General features: G+C 35.8%; 1 protein-coding gene across 1 annotated transcript in view; it reads left to right on the plus strand.

Moving 5' to 3' along the window:
- ADAMTS19 (ADAM metallopeptidase with thrombospondin type 1 motif 19) overlaps positions 1 to 24,456 on the plus strand; it is a 280,962-nt gene that overhangs the window by 55,135 nt on the left and 201,371 nt on the right. Inside the window, exons 3-6 of the mRNA XM_070045097.1 lie at positions 4,509 to 4,674; positions 11,472 to 11,644; positions 13,256 to 13,339; positions 14,014 to 14,171. Of these exons, the coding sequence (XP_069901198.1) occupies positions 4,509 to 4,674; positions 11,472 to 11,644; positions 13,256 to 13,339; positions 14,014 to 14,171 (581 nt within the window). The remainder of the gene's footprint in view (positions 1 to 4,508; positions 4,675 to 11,471; positions 11,645 to 13,255; positions 13,340 to 14,013; positions 14,172 to 24,456) is intronic.

Consider the following 24,456-nt stretch of genomic DNA (forward strand, 5'->3'; position numbering starts at 1 on the left):
AACATGTGTGGGCTTCCCTGGTGGCGCAGTGGTTGAGAGTCCGCCTGCCGATCCTGGGGACACGGGTTCGTGCCCTGGTCCGGGAGGATCCCACATGCCGTGGAGCAGCTGGGCCCGTGAGCCACGGCCGCTGAGCCTGCGCATCCGGAGCCTGTGCTCCTCAACGGGAGAGGCCACAACAGTGAGAGGCCCGCGTACCGCAAAAAAAAAAAAACAAACTTAACATGTGTGAAGTACACATCATGTAGAGTATGAGACATTTGTATAAAATATTTTTACAAGCAGTATACTGATGCCAGATCCTTTCAGCAACTTCTGTTACTGCTTTTTGGAAGTCAAACACTTATGCTTCTATCTCAGAGATTCTCTAATATACTTTATAGTCGGACAGTGGGCTAAAAATCTTCAGACCCTCAGGACATTGATTTTCCTTTTCCTGTCAAGAACTTTGTCATTTAATGCTTTCAATTATATTGGTTCATCTTATTTTTTGGCTACATTTTCCTGTTTCTCTACTCAAGCCAGGCATCTTCTTAAACTGTTTCCTAGATTCCACGTCTTCTTTGCCCTTTACCCTCTCATAAGGAGCAACTTTCCCCTAGTTTTATCCAAATTCTGTTATCCCTCCAGTCTTCTTACAGCCTGAAATTATAATGATCTGCCACACACTAATGGTATTTACTTCTTGTGATATGCTATATATTTTTAAAAATAGGATATTATTAAAGACCCTCACCATATGCAGTTTGAGCCTCAGATATATACCTTCAGCTAGTCCACACAAAGTTTACCTAGAAAACTGAGGTTCTGGAAAATAAAGAAAATTTCCAGAAAGGAACATAGAAGAATGAAAAGAAAACGAGGTAGTAGTTATAGTAGTGCTTCAGTTCCTTAAGTGAATAGGAAGTCAGACAGGGGAACTGAAGTAGTTAACCTGGTAGGAATGGAAGCAAGACTGGAGAGTGCCAGGTTGCTTTCTAATTTTTTTAGTCATTTTTAATTTATGCTTTTGACATATGCATTAGGACTTTAGACTCTGTCCATCTCTTTAATAGACATAGTTAATTTGAATTTGAACAAATGAAACGTTTGTATTTGGTGAATTGAAGCAACAGTATATAAAAATCTATGCACATTGGCCAAATCAAATTTCATATTGTAATTAGAAGTTGGTGGCAGTGTCAGTACACCTTCATGGAGATCAGTGTTAATGGCTGTTTTAAAAAGCACAGGGGCGTCTAAATAGAGAAAGTAAAATATCAGAACCAGTAAGACAAGAAATGGCTGGTAGCGTATTTTCACATAAACAGTGGTAGATTTGCAAATACTGAAATGTTTGCTAAATTGTCAAATCAGAGAATAAGATTCAGTGACAATAGAACAGATGCCATTGTATGAGAAAATGTACATGATGACTGGAACAAGGCAGGGAACAACTTTTAATTTCATTTCCAAATGTTTGCATGAAAGATCTCAAAATTGTTAAAATCATTCTGAAAATCTAAAAAGGCAATCTGGGAGAAAATTCTTATATAGTTTGCATTTATTTTAGAGACTGTGTTGTGCCATGTCAATACACAATTGATTTTCTTCCCTTCTAAAATTGAAAGGACAATATTTGCACTAAAGTGCATGCTGCCTAATTGTGGATTGTCAAACACAGGAGGACTTTTAAAGAGAGATTGATGTGAATTTGTGTTCTTCCGTGGCTTGTAAATTCATAGCGCAGATAAAACAATCCATTTTGTTAGTGGAATAGGTGAGCCCTTTGTGGGGACACAGAAAACTTCATAATTTCCTGCAATTCTGCTTGAAAGATACCAACCCAAGCTAGAGCACTTCCTCTGCTGTTAGATAGTATTCTGGTCTCAGAAAACCCTTCCCTGTAGAGAACCTGAACACTTGATGCTAAATATGCCCTAGAGTGAAATGAGTCTGGCACACTCTGGTCAGACAGTAAATATGTGTTGAATGAATGAGTCATCATTTATAATTATTCAAACATTTTTTTCTTTTTAAAAGTGACCTTATTTTAAAAAATGTGTATAGATAAAATCCTAACACAACAGAGAATGCTGTGTTATGAAGAGGTTTCCAAATTGTAACAAAAAAAAAAAGACCACATTTCTTTGAGACAGTATTTAATATGCTAGTGTGGGGATACAAAGACAAATAAATTTTAATTCTTTGGACTCTCTGAGCTCTTCAGTCCAATCTCAAATGTTTGGCTTCTTATATTTATTATGATTATCCTTATTAATAAAATAAAAATTATAATGAACATTTATTGAGCGGGTTACTCAGTATCAGATTCTATGACAGGAGCATGGCATGTGCTTAAAAAATGCTTTTAAAAAATAATCCAAACAACGCTATGAAGCTGTTGTATAAAGATGCTGTAACTTTCTCATAGTTACATGCTAGTATTAGGTTATGAACCGAAATAATCTTAAATTCAGAATCTGTTCTTGAGGTCATTAAATTTTATATGATAGTATGCAGTTAAATTTTATAGGGTTTATGGTTATAAATCTTACCATGCTTATAACCTGTTGAAAGAATATATCAGATTGCAAATTCATGATTTAGGGAAACTGAGCATCCTAACAATTATTATCTTAGTCATCAGTCACACTGCCAGTTTTATTAGTGGCCTTGAATACTGACTGAACCTCAGAATCACATTTACGTATAAGACAAGAGAAACACTGTTCTGTATTTTCACAATCTGGATCAATGATAATATGGCACTGCTTATCAATCCATGTGTAGATGTACTACATCTTTAATAATTATTACTTAAATTTTAAAATATTTGATACTCTCTCTTATTCCCATCAAATTAGGCTCTAGGGAAAAATTTTGTGTTTCATATAATTACTTTAAAATTCAAGCTGATTTCATATTTGAGAGAATGAAAACTTGTATGGAAAATAAAAGAATTCATTGAAAGTCATATTAAAATTACACAAAAATGGTCCAAATATATACTTGCCTGATATTTTGAAAGAATCAATAGAGTAAATCTTTTTTTTGCATTATCCCCACCCACAAATGATATATGTGTGCACGTGTGTGTGTGAACAAGAGAGGGAGAGGGAGAAACTGGGAAAGAGACAGGAAAAGGCAGGAAGAGAGAGAGGGGAAGGGGACAAGTCTAGTGGTGGAGCTGTCATCCTAGTACTTGAGAATTTTATTAGTGATATAAAAACTTCAATAAAATGAAGTTGATGAGTATTTTTAGATTTATTCTTTAGTTATCTTATAATGAAGATATAAGATACCTATTCTTCAGGTATCTTCTATCTTTATTCTGATATAAAGAGTAAAATGTACAGAATAAAATCAGCTTATTGGCAATCACCTGGTCTTTCCATATAGAAGATGCAATACACTTTAGTAATTAAAACAAAACAAAAAGACCTCTTCTAAGGAAAAGTTTTTTTTAGCCTAGTTTTAAAAATATATTCAGTTTGGAACAATTACTGTATCTGAAGACAGAATTATATTACTATGCTAATTATATGTGAATCAAATTAAAATGAACTGTATATGATTTTTATAAAGTTAATGCAAAACAGTATTTGATAACTTTCATATTAGCATATTGGGTGTGAATAATGCAGGTTCTAGGGAATTGTTTCTTAAAAAATGTTTGCTAAAGAGTTAACATTATAAATCAAATATACATTATATATATATTGCAGTTGAGTAAAACAATGAAAATTGGAAAGATCAAGTTATATATTCTTCCATGTAAAATATTTTCCTAATTATAATTCAGATTTATATTCTGAGAAAGGAAGGGAAGAAATGACTAGGCTTAGCTTCAATATAATAAAAGCATACCTACTTGTTATAAGTTCTTTTTGCTGATCATAATCACATTTTACAGTTTTTGGCCCTCTGTCCACAACTGGCTAACTTTAAAATATGGCATGGTATGAAATGAAACTTGTTTATGTAAGTGATGCTTCATTTTTTTCTGTAATTTATTGTTCAGGGGTTTTCAAAAATGTTTAGTAGAAGGCTTAAGAGTATTTTATATAATAACTTTAATGTTATGTGTCCTACATTTACCGTGGTATGTTACATGAATTATTTTATTAAATAATGATTGTCAAAATGTTGTACTATCCTGTGTATGCAATTAAAAACTATATTGCTCTTCTGTACATGCTGTACATATAAGTGACCCCATGGGTCTCCCAAAGTGAGCCTTTAACATTCCAGAATTTTTACTGTGCATCTGTTGCTGACATCTAGCCTCCCACCCACACAGGCTAAGGCTAACTAAATGAAGTTTATGCTAGTGCAATAAAGTACCTAAAGATGAAGTAGTAAAATGGGAAGACAGTTACCTTATTAGTGGGGTTGCTAACATAGCTTCACTAGAAAAACGTATGCACATACGTGGAAGAAAACAGAGTGGATGTGAGTGGGAGAACCCAGAAAGTAACTTATTCGAATGATATTTCATACGTATCTTTCTATGTTATATATTCCAGATGGGAGTCATACAGCTCAATGAGGACTTCATATTTATTGAACCACTCAATGATACAATGGCCATAACGGGTCACCCACACCGTGTATATAGGCAGAAAAGGTCCATGGAGGAAAAAGCCACAGAGAAGTCAGCTCCTCACGGTCATTACTGTGGTGTCATTCCAGGTAATGCCTTCTCCTAAAAGGGTTTAACTAAATATGCAATGTGAGATGAATCCTTTAATAAATCCCCCCTCCCTCCCTCTCTTCCTTCCTCCCTTTCCCACCCCTCCCTCCCTCCCTCTCTGTCTTTCTGTCTATCCATCCATCCACCAGCTTTATCTTTTTTAATGTGGAATCTCTCTTGGTTAATGACAATTACTTATCTTTTTTAGACTTATCTTTTAGTTTTTTATGAAATAGTACATTTTAATATCAAAAAATAGAAACTCAAAAGGACTTCAGATATTAATATATTACATGCTCTATATCCCTCAAGAGGGATACTCATGGGTTACTGTTTCCCTCACTGGAATAGAAATGACACCGAGAGAATTGCAGATTCCCTGAAACTGAATACTGTGAACTCATGGTCTTATTTCAGTCCACCTCCCTGAGAACATCATAGATATCTCTTTACTTTGACCAGAAGCAGCTTCTACTTTTTCTTCTTTTTCTATTTGACTCGAGTAAAAATCATCTTGAAGGTTAAAATTAGAAGAGGAATAGGAAGAAGAGTCAGGATTTACTTCTTTGAATTTTATTCTCAGTATCAGAATACTTTAAATCTGGAAGTTTCAGTGGCTCATAAACATTCCCAACCATCAAATCCTGGTCTCTGTCTGCCAATTTTTCACAGAAGTAAAATGGGGTGACTGTTTTGTACACTTCCTTATTACTTCCTTTGGCAGAGATCTGTGGCATTAGCAAGAAGGATAAGGAAAATGAATGATTTCTATTACATAAGTAGGACCTGAAAGTCATAGTCAGCATTCAGTGGTTTCCCTAGGAAAAATATTTGGACATCTAATCCAGACATCTCAGTGAATATTCACTGATATGAGAAATATTTCCCTATAGTATCTGAGGAAATGTGAATTTATTGAAGAATTTTTGGTGTAAACACTTTAAAATTTGAATTGGAGATTTAAAATTAGGTGTTCGTGTAGTTAGTGCCAAGATAGCAATTCTAACATTGGTTATGGTATCTGAGGCTGATTTAGGTATATAAATTGTGATAATAAGTAACATTTGCAGAGGCCGTAGCATGTTCATATCATCAATTGTCTAGTATGTTCAAATTCAGAAAGAATTTCAATATGTTTCTCTTTAGATATATTATCTCAAATTAATTTATGATCTCTATTTTCTTTCACAAAAGCTCATGATATCAGTCTGTATTGGAATTATCTTCAGAAGTGGTTAAGTAAATCTATCTCTGTGTCACATTATTCAACGTACATGATCAAGTCAATTTAAATAAGACACATCCCTCTTCTCTATTCTAAGAACTGTAGACACAATGGAGATAAAAAACAGCTGAACAAAAGTCACAGTATGAACAAGCAAAAGAAAGGTTTTTATATCGTGAAATAACAGAAACAACTTGGATTTAGTCCATTTAAGGAGATTGCCTTGTGTGAGTTATACTGAAAATCTGCACTATGCAACTTTTGAATCATAGTGAGTTCCAGCTATTCTAATTACTCATGTATACGGATGACATAAAACAGGCTTTGTGTGCCATTATGCACAGAGGAAACGTTTCTAGAAAATTCTTATTTTTGATAGGTTTATAAAGCATAAATACACAGTTCATATTTCACAGACATTGTTCATAAACTTTCTAATTTTTTTTAAGGCATGACTGTTGTATCTTAATTGACCTGTTTGGATCAAGCACTTGCATAGAAGGAGTGCTAAGCTATCATCAGTTGGATGCTTTACTGAACTTAACTATTTTCGATGCTTTATAAGGGTCTAGAAATTTTAAACTCATTTTAAAATTAGCAATCCATGAAATAAAATATTCATTTACTTATCAGCATAAGTCTAATTGCAGTTCTTCCCTTCTTACTTCAAGCTGATATATCAACATATTAAAAACATGATTCAGATGTGGATAATGTTGCAGTAATTGCCTTTTCACAATGGAATCATAAAGCGTATTTGTATTCAACTTGGTCTTTGCCCTATTCCCCTTCATCATGTTAATGTCTTAAGTGTATTGTGTTTGTAGGTATTGATTACGTAAATATTTTTTCTAAACAGGCACTTAATAGTTTAGGATGACTTTGTTGTGTTCTTTTATTAACAGATAACATAGAGGAAAGAAAGGCACATGAGGTTGAGAGTCAGAGGCCCTGGTTTCAAGGCCTAGCTTCAGTCTCACTCCAGCTAGGTACTCTTCTTCACTTCCCTTGAACTTTTGAACCTTAAATTCTTTTTTTTTTTTTTTTTTTCGCGTTACACGGGCCTCTCACTGTTGTGGCCTCTCCCGTTGTGGAGCACAGGCTCCGGACGCGCAGGCTCAGCGGCCATGGCTCACGGGCCCAGCCGCTCTGCAGCATGTGGGATCTTCCCGGACTGGGGCATGAACCCGTGTCCCCTGCATCGGCAGGCGGACTCTCAACCACTGCGCCACCAGGGAAGCCCAATCTTAAATTCTTTATTTGCAACATAAGTAGGACCAGTCACCTCACAGGGGTACAGAGCTAAATGACACAGCTCTTATTCTCAAGAGGTAACCAATGTATTATTTTAGACAAACTAATAAATGAGTAATTATACTATCTATAATAAGAACTATGACAGACTCAGTACCCAAGATTCTAAGCTTCTGTTATTTGGTTGCGGGGGGGGTGGTTGAGCCTCAAAGATCAAGTAAAACTTATCCAGACTATAGGGAGGAAAGGGAACAGAGTGTGCAGGTTAAGAAAATGGACTTTGGGGTCAGACTGCATGTGGTCACATCCTTATGCTGCTGCTCCCTACCTGTGTGACTTTGGAAAACTTCGTTGATCTCTCCAAAGCTCCATTTACAATATACAAAATGGGTGTAGTGGTACCCAAATTTCAGGGCAGTTGTCCAAATTAAATGAGATTATTTGTGAAAATGGAAAACATATGTGAAAATTTAGTGGACGTTGTTAGACAGGGAAAGAGCATTTCAGGCAGAAGGAACAATAAATACAAAAGTATAAAGGCAGGGGAAAGCATCCAATGTCTACAGTGTGGACATGAGACACAAGCCTGGAAAAGTAGTCATGGATGAGATAATGAGGGGACTTGGGGGCTGTTGTAATAAGGAATTTATCTGGAAGGCAAAGTGTGGTCTTTGAAGACTGTAAGCAGGCAAGTGACATTATCAATCAATATATATTCCTTAACATTTAGTATAAGCTTGTGAGTATGTCTGCTACTCTGTGTGAACAAGAACGAGATTTATAGAATTGAAGAAGACCGATCTATTTGAGCAGGATATAGAGATCATCTCTATTCTAAGAGCTAACTTAACCCAACCACTACTGAAATAGTTTCCATATGCCAACCATAATGGTTGTGGAGATGATTGTCAGTATGTGGAGGGTATTATGGGGAGCACATAGTGAGCACTGGTGAATACACATTTAAAGATCTTTTAACTGAAAGCGTGTGGTATCGACTCTATTGTTTTTATACATGCATCTGGGTAGAAAATGGTCTCAGGATTGAGATGAAGAATGAGCTCAACGTGGTTGATGTAGACAATGAAGACATCAAAGGAAGCAACTTAATAAAAAGATAACTCCAATATGCATGATATTCACACACAATGGCTACCTTATATAATGGAGTCATAGAATCATGGTATTGGGATTCTTAAGAAACCTAGAATGTTCCAAATAGCCTGTTTAAATATAACGTGCAAATAAGGATGTAGCACAGTTTGGGGCCATCACAGCTATCATTAGCTGGGGCAATAAAGGTAACAAACTTTTCTGTCTCTCCCTTACATGGTCTCTTTATCACTCTTGATATGGTCGAAAAGCCCCGCATTTTATAATTATCCCTCCAGTTTCATATTATCTCTCCTTTTATTTTTCTTATGTTTCTGTCTCCTCCATGGGCATGTCTTCTTCCATATGTGCACCCCCTAAATGCAGGCATTTCCCAGGACTCCCTCCTTTTCCTTCTACTTCTCATGCCACATGCTTCCCTGTGTTGATAGAACCCAAATCCATGGGTTCAACTTCACTTACACATTGTTTAGTTCCAAACTCTATCTCCATTTTAACCTCTCTCCTGACTGTCAGGTGTTTAGTAACTTCTACTCAGATGTCTCTCAGGCATCTCAGACTTAATAAATCTATAGCTGAACCCATTATCTTTCCTCCCAAACTGCTCTGCTGATATTTCCCACTATCTACCTAGTCACTTGAAAATAAGCACTAAACACCCCCCCACACACGTAAACAACAGCAACAAGAAACAGTAACTCTAACCACCTCCGTTTTCCTCTTTTTAGTCTGATTAATTTTGCTGAGGGTGATGTCTGCTTTCTAATATGTTGCCTGTCATCTCATCCTTTCTATTCTAACCACTGTGTGATTTTTACACAGAAGATCAGTGACGTAGCCATCTAGGAGAGCTGCGAAATCTGTGTGTCTGAGTGTCTCTGTATCTATCTATCTATCTATCTTTCCCCATAATCAGTTTATTAGGTGTTGACCCTGCCAAGATGAGCCTTTTCGTATACCTGTAGGAATGTCTCCTACTAAATATTATAAGTTTATATGACAGTATACAAATATATAACCATAAGTAGGATTGTGATTACAATTAGAAAAACTACAAAATTTATTCCTAACTGTTGTAGATCTTAAGATACTAATAAAACCAATTTCTTATTCTGTCCTTCATGAAGGTCTTTGGTATTAACTGCTGGTACTAAATATGGATTCATAAAATTTACTTTTAACTATAGTGATTCTGTTGCAGATGGCTACTGTTGCTTTTGTCCTTTTGCATTTTCTTGTTTCATAATATCAATATAATGCTTATTGTTGTTAAATAAGGAGTCTTTGCATTTATTTTCGTAACACTTTTGTTAACTTAGTTAACTGACTCTACTTGACATTTGGATAAAACTTTGTTAAATAGATTTTTAGTCTGTGTCCCTGTGACAAAAAATGAGAAACCGTAATTTATAGAGATATCTGAGAACAGTGAAGTTTCCAGCAATGTGCCAGGATCTACTTCATGTTAGAGCTCAGAGCTAACTCAGTTGGACCTAGAAGTTAGTAACAGAAGGGACCCAGTATTTCAAGAATAGAAGAGATAAACTAATGCTGGCATCATGAAAGGGTGTTAGAAGGCAAGTAAGGTGGAATAGGTAGTAGGATAGGATAGGATAGAATAGAATAGAATTGACATCAAAGTTAAAGTACCTGGAACAAGACTCAAAAAAGGGAATTTATCGGAAACCAAGATGATGGACTGGAACTATGAGCATACATACAAATTCAGAACAGAGACATGTTCATGGAAACGGGACTAACTGGACACACATTTTTATATCCATGGAATTCCACTAAACACACATGTTTACTGCTGGGGACTCCACTAAAATTAGAATACAAAAATATAAAAGATGTCGGCCAACAAATACAAGTTTGGGAAAGAAGATGACAGCTATTTAGTGACATCAACAGAATTTTGGTAAATGGTAAGGAGAGGAACAGGTGATAGCTAATATAACAATGGATTGTGGAGATCATTGCACAATTGTAAAAACTTGTCAAGGATAATTGAATTGTACATTTAAATGGCTCCATGTTATGGCATGTAAATTGCCCCTCAATAAAGCTGTTAAAATCATAAATTCGTTATTAAGGTACCACATGCATACAGGAAGTTGCACAAATGATGTGTCCAACTGCTGAATTTTCTCAAAATGAACATAACCATGTAGGTATGACTCAGATCAGAATATAGAAAATATCAGCACCATAGATGTCCCCCTTGTGCCCACTCCTAGGTACTAATCATCTCTAGCTTAGCCATTCTGGGGATTTTAATTTATTTAATTTACTGCAGTTAATTTGCATTTCTCTGAAGACTAATGCGATTGAGCACCTTCTTATATGCTAATTAGCCATTTAGATCTCCTGAAATGGCTCTTCAGATTTGTGGCCAATTTTTCAATTGGGTTATCTGTCATTGATTTAGAGTGGCTTTTTATTACTTTATTATGGAAAAGTACTGTAAATATCTTCTCCCACTTGGTTGCATGCTTTTCATTCTGATAGTGGCATATTTTCATAAACAGAAATTTTACATTTTTATGTAGTTAAATTTATAAGTATGTTTATTTGTGGTTACTGCTTTTATTTGGCCCTGTTTGAGGAATCTGGTACCCTGAGGTCATAACTTCTATATGATCCTGCTGGAAGGCAGAACCAATTCCTGTGTAACCCATGTATAGTTTGAGTAAATAGGGGCACCTGCCTGACATTCGGATGTATGGGTCAGTCACTTCAGGCACTTCTGGCAAGTAGACCTTTATTTTGTCACTGATTTCAAAATGAAAATCATGGTGTCTTTTATATATGGAATTATTTTATTTATATGAATCTCTGTGCTAAAAATTTTACAAATGTGATCTTATTATAAGCCACCCACAACTCTAGAAAGCAGGTGATATTGTTATTCATTTTACAGATGAGAAAACTAAGGCTGACTGAGTGATGTTAGTTTCCCAAGTGGCAGAGTTAATAAATGGTAGAAGTCCAGTCTGTCTGATTCCAAAGTCATGTTCCAAAACCAAATGCTCAGTTAGATTCCCTATATGCGGGGAACTTATTTGGTCTTGCTCACCATTATATCATCAGCACATGTTGGTATTCGATAAGCTTTCTTTTTAATTATTGAAGAAATGGAAGTTTTTTTATTCACTTTGCTAAGATAGAGGCACATTTGAAAAATTCATTTCTGTGTTGCAGATAAAGGAAGAACTAGATCTAAAAAAATAACAGAAAGTGGAAGAGGGAAACGATATTCATACAAATTACCTCAAGAATACAACATAGAGACTGTAGTGGTTGCAGACCCAGCAATGGTTTCCTATCATGGAGCAGATGCAGCCAGGAGATTCATTCTAACCATCTTAAATATGGTAGGCAAACTTTAAAGTGCGCTTGGAATTTTTTCAAGAAAACTCTAAGGAAGAAATGTGTGAGTATAATGAAGTTCTTTAAAAATTAACTCATTAGTATTCCTTTCTTTTATTGACATCAGTAAAAAAATACTTTAGGTGTACCAAATTGATCCATCTCAAAAGAGATATCAAAATAATAATTCACGTCCTCTAGTAAAAAATCCTTATTGTTAATTTGATGTGGCAAAACTTTTTTTCTATTATTCTTTTATCTTTTTGTGCCCTTCTTTCTTTTTTATAAAAGGCCATTTGTTGAAATAGCAGAAATGTTATATTTGTTTATATGCATGGCCCCACCCAAAGTACTATAGATTATGAGGTGGAACAAAAATGGAGGTTGGTAATCCACTGAGCGCTTATATAGGTATGTAAAATTGCATGTCAGATACAAAACTAGTTGATGAGTAAGACCTAATAGCTAATAGTTACTAGCTGAATCACATGTAGCTAACTTTGGTTGATAGCTTCTGGACTGTAGAAATCTAACTTGTACCCAGGACCTTATGGATGCTTACTACCACATGAATCCTTTGACTTAATTGCATACCCTGTTGGATAAACTTCCTTCAAGGCAGAATTAGAAGGTTGTCGTGAAGAGTGGTTCTTAGGGGAGAATGAACATAAATGAAAGCCAAAGGCAAATGTCCATTTATAACTTCAGTTGCCATATTAAGCAAGGTGAGAACCACTAATTCAAGGATAAATTTGTTATATAAAATTACTATTTTTTACTATTTTTTGCTATCATCTGGCATGGTTTTTTTTCAGTGAACATATTTTCCCACACTTCAGTCATTTCTGTCTGTGTTCAGCTAACTGCTGACCACTCAACCAGCATTCTGTAAAGGGCAGACAGGCATAGCCTACCAACCTCAGTCTCTTTTAAATAGTACTATCTCTGAAAGCGTGGGTTTGGTGTGCCAATTTTAATTTTCTATTATAAATTAAACACTCAATTTTGCCAAAAAAAAAAAATCAAGGTACCACATAAAAAATTTGCCTTCCTTTCCAGCATTGTTACATATACCATGTTTTGGGAAAATCAGTTATAATGATGACCTGAAACCGTTAAGCAACGATGGCCTTGTCTTCATGGACAGCCTTGAAGGGAAGAGCTTTGAAAATACTCTGTTCCTATTTGGCAGTTAGCCTTGGGGAGAAAAAAACTCTAAGGAATAAATTGGGAGGTGGCATAAAGCAGGCTGAATTTTCAGGACATTTTCTCAGAAGAAAGGACACTGGCATTTTGTGGTCTTAAGAAAATTTCTAGGGTTTAGTTACTAAAATTTTTCTCTTCAGTATCGTGAAAAGCCCAACGTTCCCTCTGCACTCCATTGAAATGCCTAGATTATCAAGGCAGCAGTGAGTATAGCAGAATGCTAGGTCTAAATTTCTTGGTATCTAAAATGAATTAATTATTGCTTATTAAGCTAATTTTAAAATAATTTAAAAAATTTTAATATGTAAAATTGCTCAACTGAATTGAGATTTCTCCCATGTCTGGGCTTTAAGAAAAATTAAGATGTTTTTCAGTTTTATTTTAGGATTTTTATTTTTATTTGTTTTTAGGTTTTTAACCTTTTCCAACACAAGAGTCTTGGTGTGCAGGTCAATCTTCGTGTGATAAAGCTTATTCTGCTCCATGAAACTCCAGTAAGAAAGTCTTGAGTTTTTCGTTCAATTAAGTGGGTGAGAAGTTGTGTTCAGGTACTTTTAAGTAAAGGGAATGTTAGGGATTTACTTTTTATTGACTTGAAATCCAGACATATCCAGTGAGTCACTTAAAGTATACATAAAACTGGCCGTTAGTCTTAGTTAATACCTCAGTTATATTCCAAAATTGGAATGTTCTTAGTTTCCAAGGATCCTGACAACAAACCTTAACTTTGCAAAATGCAATTTTAAAAAATCATTTTTAATGACAGTTTTATTTTCTTATTTAAACATGGGCTTTATCTGTAATTCAATTTAAACAGGGACTATTCTGTGGCATCTTTTTAGCATGCTGCTTATCTGGTACTTTGGAAAACCTTTGTTCTTAAATTGTAAAAATAATGAGTGATTTAAGTCTAAAAGTTCCACATTCTTAATATTTCATTGCACCTCTCTTCTTCTTCAGAATAACATTAAACAGATTTTGTAATTACTGTACCTTCACAAAGTTTTAAGATTTTTAGCTCAGGCAAAATTAATCCTGAATGTCTTCCAGGTTCTAATTAATGTTATGGTCAGCAGTCTGCTTTAGTAATTCAAGAAGTCCCCTCAGTTTTTAGTTTTCTGTATATCTGAGAATAATTTGCCTTGAAGTGAAATCTCTTCTTTTGCAGGCAGATCTATATATTGGGCATCATGGAGAGAAAATGCTAGAGAGCTTTTGTAAGTGGCAACATGAAGAATTTGGCAAAAAGAATGATATACATTTAGAGATGTCAACAAGCTGGGGAGAGGACATGACTTCAGTGGATGCAGCTATACTTATAACAAGGTAAATTTTCCAAAGCCAATTAAATGACATTCTTAATTTGATGGCCATGCTGTTAATCCTATTAATCCCTTCATAGAATGCTTTTATTCCAGATTTTCTGTTCCAGAAAACTTTTGGCATAATGCTGTTAGTCATTTCCCTCAATTCATAATAACTGATTTCTTAACAGCCACATATTGGATGGTATATTGACTAAACATTTAGTTAATTAATTTCAAAAAAAAATTAACCTCAATTTTTGATGTGAAGTTGTAGCCAATGATGATGATAAGTGAAAACGCTGGTGAATTTTGGTGGAACTTTGAACTTATGAACCTACGTGGTATGTTTTTCAGTCATCACCATATAAAGTATCCCGTATATTAAACTGAGCAATTGATAGACTTTCTGGTTCCATCTGAGAAAAAAGTTTCAATTAAGTCTCTAGCTAATTAGTTTTGAGCTGTATTGTGAGTGTCCGTACTACTCAAACATTTGTATTGCAGCACTGAGTGTAAATATAAGAAGGTGAAATGATGAGCAACAATTAACTCTCTATGAGTACTCTGTATGAGTAATTATTTACAAGTTTGTCTTGCTTAGAGCTAGTAAAAATGAATGGTAGTTCACTGTTAACTAGCAATTTAATTTTAGTATCAATAATGTTGACATTTCACATCTCAGAATACACAGTGACATTTAAACATGATTTTCTGTAATGAATCTATTGAATTTGTGATAGCTTCTTGTTGCTGAATTGTATAAAAACTATTCTACTTATAAATAATTCATAAAGATGAAATTATCTCTATGCAAGAACACAACTGGACTTCCATTTCCAGCTTTGTAGGTGTACCTGATACTGGACCTCTGCAATAAACAACCATAAAACTGGAAAACATTTATGAAGCAACTACTGGCAGTTACTGGAGAATGAGCAGTGCAATCTCTGAAAGAAGGAAAATTTCCTAAGTAAGCCCCACAGCCAAGCCAACTTTTTGCCTGGGGACAATTTTTTGACTGGTACAGCAAGCTGGAATCTAGGTAGAGCACAGTGGTCCTGCTGAAAGCACCAGAGAAGCGGATCCTTTGTGGGCAGAGGTGCCAAGAAGTCCTTGTGCAGATCATCTATGAGGACTTTGCAAGACTGGTCTAAATACACAGAGATAGAAACTACCCAAAATTTATCAGGGTGCTATGGAGTTCGGATGTTAAAAAGGTACTAGAAATTGAGCAGATTTGGACCACAAGAGTGGAGCAGCCTTGTTAATACCTTGTCATCACTCCTGGCATTTATCTGAGAAAACAGAAATGCTGTGCCTACACAGTAGGCACCATGATCCAGAGAAATGCCCTCTCTTGAACTGTCCTAACAAAGCCTAAAACCAAGTCCCAGTAAGGTATTCATTCAGAGGAGATGGAGTTTGGAGGTTGAGTCCCACCAGTTTACAAAAGTTTGGGAATCATCTTGAGCTTTCGGTAGATCCTCCCTACCAAGGAATAAACTCAAACCTACCTACATTCAGAGTGAGGAATAAGTAAAACAAGAGACAGCACTCTTCAGAGGAAGATAAGAGAATCCTGAATCTCTATATCATATTCAATGTCTGGAACATAATGAAAATTAGCCAAGCAAAAAAACATGAAAATGTGACCCATGGTCAAAGAAAAGTAGTCAGTAGAAACTGACCCCAAGGTAGCTTAGAAGTTGGATTTACCAAGTAATGTAAATACTGGACCTCTATCATTGGAATCTCAAAAGAGAGTGAGAATGGGTAAGAAAAGTATTTGAAGATGTAATGGCAAAAATTTTTCACAAATTTCATGAAAAACAACAACTTAGAAACCTAGGCATATCATAGAAAAATTGGTCAAAACCAAAGATATAGAAAAAAAGTGAATTGGCTAGAGTGAAGGGATACGTTACAGAGAAAACAATCTTAAGATGGATAACTGACTTCCTGTCAGAAAAAAAAGCCCAGAAGACAGTAAAGTGATATCTCTAATGTACTGGGGGGAAAAACCCTATCAACAAAAATTCTTAATGAATTCTTAAGGGTATTTTCTTAATGTATGAAAGTGCATCTACATACACATACATACACAAAAAGTCTATAGCTAACATTACAATTAATGGTGAAAATCAAAATTTTTTAAGACTGGGAGCAAGGCAAGGATGTTCACATTTACCACTTCTGTTCAGTATTGTGCTGACAATCATAACCATAATCAGTATATTAAGCTGGCATGGGGGAGTATAAATACTGGGAAGAAAAAATTAAAAGTGTCTCTTCACAGATGGCATGACTTGGTACAAAGAAAATTTAAAGCAATCTAGGAGAAAAAAATGCTAGAATTTATAACTGAATTTTACAAGGCCACAGAATATAAAGTCAATTTAGAAGAAAAATTGTATTTATATATGGTAGAAATAAACACTTGGGAAAATTTTACAGTAACTTCCAAAACCATGAAATATTAATAATTTAACAAAATAAAATATCTACACAGCTATACTTAGAGAAACTAAAGATCTAAATAAAGGTTTATTCAATGGAAGACTAAATATAGCAAGTCCCCTAGATACGAACAAGTTCCGTTCCAGGAGTGCATTTGTAAGTTCAATTTGTTCATTGAGTCTGACAGAGTTAGCCTAGGCACCCAACTAACACAATCGGCCATATAGAACTGTACTGTAATAGGTTTATTATACTTTTCACATAAATAATACTTAAAAAACAAACATACAAAAAAGAAAACATTTTTAATCTTGCAGTGTAGTACCTTGAAAAATACAGTGGTACAGTACAACAGCTGGCATACAGGGGCTGACATCGAGTGAACAGGCAAGAAGAGTTACTGACTGGAGGAGGGAGAGGAGGTGGGAGATGGTAGAGCTGAAGGATCGTCAGTAATAGGAGACGGAGGGCAAGCTGTAATTTCATTCACGCCTGACACTGATGGCAAAGGTTCTGGTTCCTCGCTGGATTCAATTCTATCTACCCTCTAGAAAAACCAATCCACTGATGTCTGGGTAGTGGCTCTTTTTTTCTCATCATAGATGATACGATAGCACTGGATTGCATTCTGAACGGCTGCTGCAACCTTCGCGCACTGTTCTACGTTCAGGTCCTGTGCCTCAAAAACTAAGAGTGCCTCCTCAAATAAAGAAAATCCCCTTGCCATTTCCTGCATCGTGAATCTCTTTGGTTCTTTAGTTACTTCTTCTTCCTCTTGTCTCTCTTTATCCTTTCTCTGGCCCTCCAATTCCACCAGGTCTTCTTTAGTAAGCTCCTCTTATTGCACAGCAGGGAGTTCAATGAAGTCGTCCTCTTGCAGATCTAGCTCCATCTTCTCCCTGAGGGTCACTAAGTTGCTGAAGACCTCTTTGGACTCCTCATCCACCTTCTCAAATCCACGAAAATCGTGAACAAACTTCAGGCAAAGGTTCTTCCAAACCCCATTCATGGTGATGGCTGTAACCTCACACCAAGTAAAGTCAGTGTTTTTTATGGCCTTGTAGATGTTATGCAGTAGTCCTTCCAATATTGTCGCAAGGTTGTTCCTGATTCGTCAGTCGCCTTTACTGCCTGATGAAAAGTGTGACATAAATAATATTTCTTGAAAGTTGCTATAACTCCCTGGTCCATAGGTTGGATAAGCAACATAGTATTCAGTGGCAGATGCACTACTTTGACGTTGGGATAAAAGTTATCCACGAATGGGTGGTGGCCTGGAGCATTGTTGAGCAGCAAGAGAATGTTGAACGGGACATCCTTCTCCAAGCAGTATTTCTCTACCTCCGGAATAAAGTGGTGGAAAAACCAGTCCTGGAAAATGGCCTGTGTAACCCAGCTTTGGAGTTACTCTTCCACACAACAGGAAGAGAGCACTTGGCAATGTTTTTAAGGGCTCTTGGGTTCTCTGAATGATAAACTAAGAGAGGCTTCAACTTCCTATAGCCAGAAGCATTGCCACCAAACAACAGTTAGCCTATCCTTTGCTGCTTTATAGCCTCGTATCAACTTTTCCTCCTTACTGATGTAACTTTGGTCTGGCATCCTTTTCCAGTACAGCCCTGTCTCACCCACATTAAAAACCTGCTCAATTAAATATGTGCCTTCATCAATAATTTCTCAAAACATTTCAGGAAATTCCTGAGTATCTGCACTTGCTGCCTCACCACTTACTTTTACGTTGTGAAGGTTGGCTCTAGCCTTGAACCAATGAAAACCAGCTGTGGCTGGCATTAAAAGATGCGCCCTCTGATTCTTCACCATGTTTCTTCTTCAAGTCTTCATAAAGGCTTTTAGCTTTCTCTTGAATCAGCATTAAGCTGAGTGGGTCTCCATGCTGATGCTGGTCCAGCCTCCACACACTGAGAAGTTTCTCCATCTCCTCCATCACTTTTCCACACTTCTTCGATATTATTGTTGACATCATCGGCACAGCAGACTTCACATGTTCCATGATCTTGTCCTTGTTCTTTAGAATTGTGCCAGTGGTTGAACGATTCCTGTTATAAGAGTGAGTGAAGTCTACCATCTTTTTGCTTTGCTCCACTCTCTCAATTATTTTCACTTTTATTTCCATCGGTATCACTTGGTGCTTCTTAGTAGTACCAGCTATATCACCGCTGCTTTTATGCTTGCTTCTGGACATCGTGGGCTTGAAATAAAGATACTGTACTACTGTACTCTATACAGTACTGTAGAGTAAAGTATACAAAAGCACAGCCAGTTGTAGAGGATGCACGCACATGACAGCATATGCCAGACATGTGAAGTAACTTATGTGATTGGACATGCGAACACACGTTCACATCTTTGAAAGTTCTCAATTAGAAGGTTTGTATGTAGGGAACTTATTGTGTTGTCAAGGTGTCCATTTTCCCCAAATTGACTTATAGAGTCACTATAATCCCAATGAAAATCTCTGCAGGCTTTTTGTGTGTGTGTGTGTGTGTGTAGAAATTACAGTCTGATTCCAATATTTATTTGGGACAGGAAAGGACCTAGAAGAGTCAAAACAATTTTGTAAAAGAAGAACAAATTGGATGGACTTAGACTATCTGATTGCAAAACTTACTATAAAGATTTGGTAATCAAAACATGATGGCTTTGACAGAAAGTTAGCTATAGAAATCAGTAAAACAGAATAGAGTCTGTAAATATACTCACATATATATGGTCAGTTGACTTTCAGTAATACCACCAGCATAATTCAAGATGAAAAGATAGTCTATTCATCAAATAATTCTAGAACATCTGGATAACCATTTGAAAACAATGAATCTTGGGGAATTCCCTGGCAGTCCAGTGGTTACGACTGCACTTTCACTGCCATCCCTGTTCAAGGAACTAAGATCCTACAAGCCAAGGGTTGTGGCAAAAAACAAACAAACAAAAAAAACACCCGACCCTGCTTGAGTGATGTTAATTCATAATGGATCATAGAACGCCACAACTATAAAACTTTTATTAAAAACGAAGTCTTGGCTTCCCTGGTGGCGCAGTGGTTGAGAGTCCGCCTGCTGATGCAGGGGACACGGGTTCGTGCCCCAGTCCGGGAGGATCCCACGTGCCGCAGGAGTGGCTGGGGCCCGTGAGCCATGGCCGCTGAGCCTGCGCATCCGGAGCCTGTGCTCCGCAATGGGAGAGGCCACAACAGTGAGAGGCCTGCGTACAGCAAAAAAAAAAAAACAAAACGAAATCTTCATGACTGTGGGAAGGGCAGTGATTTTTTAGATTGGATACAAAAAATCATTAAACAAAAATTATTAAAAATAATCGTTTGGGCTTCTTGAAAATTAAAACCACATGATGTCCGAAAACATTGTTATGTAAATGAAAAGACAAGCTCCAGAATTGGAAAAAATAGATGCAATACATATATCTATTGAAGAATTTGTATGTATATGCTTATTTACATATATATATATATACAATAGATGAATATTTAAAACTTTAAAACTCAATAAGAAGGGTGATCAACTATATATGACCCGTTTTTATCCAAACAGTAGCTGGTAATCTTGAGTTGACTATTTGACCTCTATGAGTCACATTATTATGAGGATACTAGTACAGAGTGAAGAATATAAGAACTTGTATAACATCTAACATATACTGAACATTCAATAATTTTTTCCAAACATAAATAATTGTATAAGATACTGTTCAAGCTTTTATTAATGTGGACAACATACTATCAAAAATATCTTTTGTTATATTATTATATAATAAATGTTTTTAATTGTTAGTTGGTCAGCCCATGGTTATTATTGCATTCCATATTATCTTAGACACAGTTAAGCATCATCTGCTGTGGCTGAAAGTATTCTCTAGTGATTGAGAACATTTGATGGGGTTAGTTTAATATATTAAATATTACTAGTATTAGTTTTATGAACAAATTAAGGTTTAAATTTAAGTGAGAAAATAATATATAAAATTCCTGACATCTAGGAATTGTGAAACAAGTATGAGTTACTTTTTCTTCTTTTAGCTCTTTATATTCAGTGAAAATTTATTTTATAATTTACACTTTCCATTTCTGTAGAATGAGCCTGCCTTGCCTTGGGATTTTTACTGTAAGTTCACTGAAGAGTTCAATAAAATACTGACACTTTCAATGTTTTATATATTTGAAAGAATGTAAGTCTACCTTGTATACCAACACTATTGGATTTTTACTAAATTATTTATTTTAAATTTAATTTTTATTTTATATTGGAGTATAGTTGATTTACAATGTTGTGTTAGTTTCAGGTGTACAGCAAAGTGATTCAGTTATACATAGACATATATCTATTCTTTTTCAGATTCTTTTCCCATATAGGTTATTACTGAGTAGAGTTCCCTGTGCTATACAGTAGGTCCTTGTTGATTATCAGTTTTATATATAGTAGTGTATATATGTTAATCCTGACCTCCTAATTTACCCCCACCCCACATTTCCTCTTTGGTAACCATAAGTTTGTTTTCTAAGCCTGTGAGTCTGTTTCTGTTTTGTAAATAAGTTCATTTGTATCATTTTTTTAGATTCCACATATAAGTGATATCATATGGTATTTGTCTTTCTCTGTCTAACTTACTACACTTAGTATTATGATAATCTCTAGGTCCATCCATGTTGCTACAAATGACATTATTTCATTCCTTTTATGGCTGAGTAATATTCCATTGTATATATGCACCACTTCTTCTTTATCAATTCCTCTGTCAATGGATATTTAGGTTGCTTCCATGTCTTGGTTATTGTAAATAGTGCTGCTGTGAACAATGGGGTGCATGTATCTTTTCGAGTTACTGTTTTCTCCAGATATATGCCCAGGAGTGGGATTGCTGGATCGTATGGTAGCTCTATTTTTGTTTTTTTAAGCAACCTCCATACTGTTTTTCCATAGTGACTATACCAATTTACATTTCCACCAACAGCACAGGAGGATTCCCTTTTCTCCACACCCTCTTCAGCATTTATTGTTTGTAGACTTTTTTTTTTTTTTTTTTTGCGGTACACGGGCCTCTCACTGTTGTGGCCTCTCGCGTTGCGGAGCATAGGCTCCGGACGTGCAGGCTCAGTGGCCATGGCTTACAGGCCTAGCCGCTCCATGGCATGTGGGATCTTCCCAGACCGGGGCATGAACCCGTGTCCCCTGCATTGGCAGGTGGACTCTCAACCACTGTGCCACCAGGGAAGCCCCTGTTTGTAAACTTTTTGATGCTGGCCGTTCTGACCACTGTGAGGTGATATCTCATTGTAGTTTTTATTTGTATTTCTCTAATAATTAGTGATGTTGAGCATCTTTTCATGTGCCTTTTGGCCATCTGTATATCTTCTTTTGAGAAATGGCTATTTAGGTCTTCTGCCCATTTATTGACTGGGTTTTTATTTTTTTGCTATTGAGCTGCATGAGCTGTTTGTATATTTTGGACATTAATCCCTTGTTGGCCCATCGTTTGCAAATATTTTCAATACTTTCTCCCATTCTTTGGGTTTTCTTTTCATTTTGTTGATGATTTCCTTTGCTGTGCAAAAGCTTTTGAGTTTAATTAGGTCCCATTTGTTTATGTTTTTCATTACTCTAGTAGGCAGATCCAAAAAGATATTGCTGCGATTTGTGTCAGAGTGTTCTGCCTAAGTTTTTTTCTACGACTTTTATAATATCCAGTCTTACATTTAGGACTTTCATCCATTTTGAGTTTATTTTTGTATGTAGCATTAGAGAGTGTTCTAATTTCATTCTTTTACATGTAGCTCTCCAGTTTTCCCAGCACCGCTTATTGAAGAGACTGTCTTTTCTCCATTGTATCAATATATTCTTTCCTCCTTTGTCATAGATTAATTGAACATAGGTGCATGAGATAATTTCTGGACTTTCTATCCTTTTCCACTGATCTGTAAGTCTGTCTTTGTGCCAGTACCATACTGTTTTGATGACTGTAGCTTTGCAGTATAGCCTGAAGTCAGGGAGCCTGATTCCTCCAGCTCCGGTAGTTTTTTTTCCTCAAGATTGCTTTAGCTATTTGGGGTCTTCTGTGTTTTCATAGAAATTTTAAGATTTTTTGTTCTAGATCTGCAAAAAATACCATTGGTTATTTGATAAGGGTTTCATTGAATCTGTAGATTGCCTTGGGTGGTATAGTCATTTTGACAATATTGATTCTTCCAATCCAAGAACATGGTATATCTTTCATTCTGTTTGTGTCATGTTCGATTTCTTTCATCAGTGTCATATAGTTTTCGGAGTACAGGCCTTTTGTCTCCTTGAGTAGGTTTATTCCTAGGTATTTTATTCTTTTTGATGTAATGGTAAATGGGATTTAAAAAAAATTCTCTTTCTGATATTTTGTTGTTAGTGTAAAGAAATGCAACAGATTTCTGTGTATTAATTTTGTATCCTGCAACTTTACCAAATTCGTTGATGAACTCTGCTAGTTTTCTGGTAGCAACTTTAGGACTTTCCATGTATACTATCATGTCATCTACAAACAGTGACAGTTTTACTTCTTCTTTTCCAATTTGTATTCCTTTTATTTCTTTTTCTTCTCTGATTGCTGTGGCTAGGACTTCCAAAACTATGTTAAATAAAAGTGACAAGACTGGACATCTTTGTCTTGTTCCTGATCTTAGAGGAAATGCTTTCAGCTTTTCACCATTGAGTATGATGTTAGCTGTGGGTTTATCATAGATGGGCTTTATTATGTTGAGGTGGGTTCCTTCTATGCCCACCTTCTGGAGAGTTTTTACCATAAATGGGTGTTGATTTTTGTCAGAAGCTTTTTCTGCATCTATAGAGATGATCATATGGTTTTTATTCTTCAATTTGTTAATATGGTGTATCATACTGGCTGATTTGCAGAGATTGAAAAATCCTTGCATCCCTAGGGTAAATCCCATTTGATCTTGATGTATGATCCTTTTTATGTATTGTTGGATTTGGTTTGCTAGTATTTTCTTGAGGATTTTTGCATCTGTTCATCAGTGGTATTGGTCTGTAATTTTCTTTTTTTGTGGTATCTTTGTCTGGTTTTGTTATCAGGGTGGTGGTGACCTCATAGAATGAGTTTGGGAGTGTTTTCCTCTGCAATAGTTTGGAATAGTCTCAGAAGGATAGGTGTTAACTCTTCTCTAAATGTCTGACAGAATTCACATGTGAAGCCAGCAAAAGTCCTGGACTTTTGTTTGTTGTGAGTTTTTCATCACAGTTTCAATTTCATTACTTGTGGTTGGTATGTTCATATTTTCTGTTTCTTCCTGGTTCAGTCTTGGGAGATTGTACATTTCTAAGAATTTGTCCTTTTTTTCTAGGTTGTCCAGTTTATTGGCATATAGTTTCTTGTAGTAGTCTCTTATGATCCTTTGTATTTCTGTGGTGTCCATTGTAACTTCTCCTTTTTCATTTCTAATTTTATTGATTTGAACCCTTTTCCTTTTTATTTGATGAGTCTGACTGAAAGTTTATCAATTTTGTTTATCTTTTCAATGAGCCAGCTTTTAGTTTCATTGATCTTGTCTATTGTTTTGTTCATCTCTATTTCATTTGTTTCTGTTCTGATCTTTATGATTTCTTTCCTTCTACTAACTTTGGGTTTATTTGTTCTTCTTGCTCTAGTTGCTTTATCTGTAAGTTTAGGCTGTTTGAGATTTTTCTTGTTTCCTGAGGTAAGCTTGTATCACTATAAACTTCCCTCTTAGAACTGCTTTTGCTGCATCCCATAGGTTTTGTTTCGTTGTGTTTTCTTTTTCATTTGTCTCTAGGTATTTTTTGATTTCCTCAGTGAGCCATTGGTTGTTTAGTAAC

This window comes from Globicephala melas, chromosome 3 (genome assembly GCF_963455315.2).
Source record: "Globicephala melas chromosome 3, mGloMel1.2, whole genome shotgun sequence".
Classification (NCBI taxonomy): Eukaryota; Metazoa; Chordata; class Mammalia; order Artiodactyla; family Delphinidae; genus Globicephala; species Globicephala melas.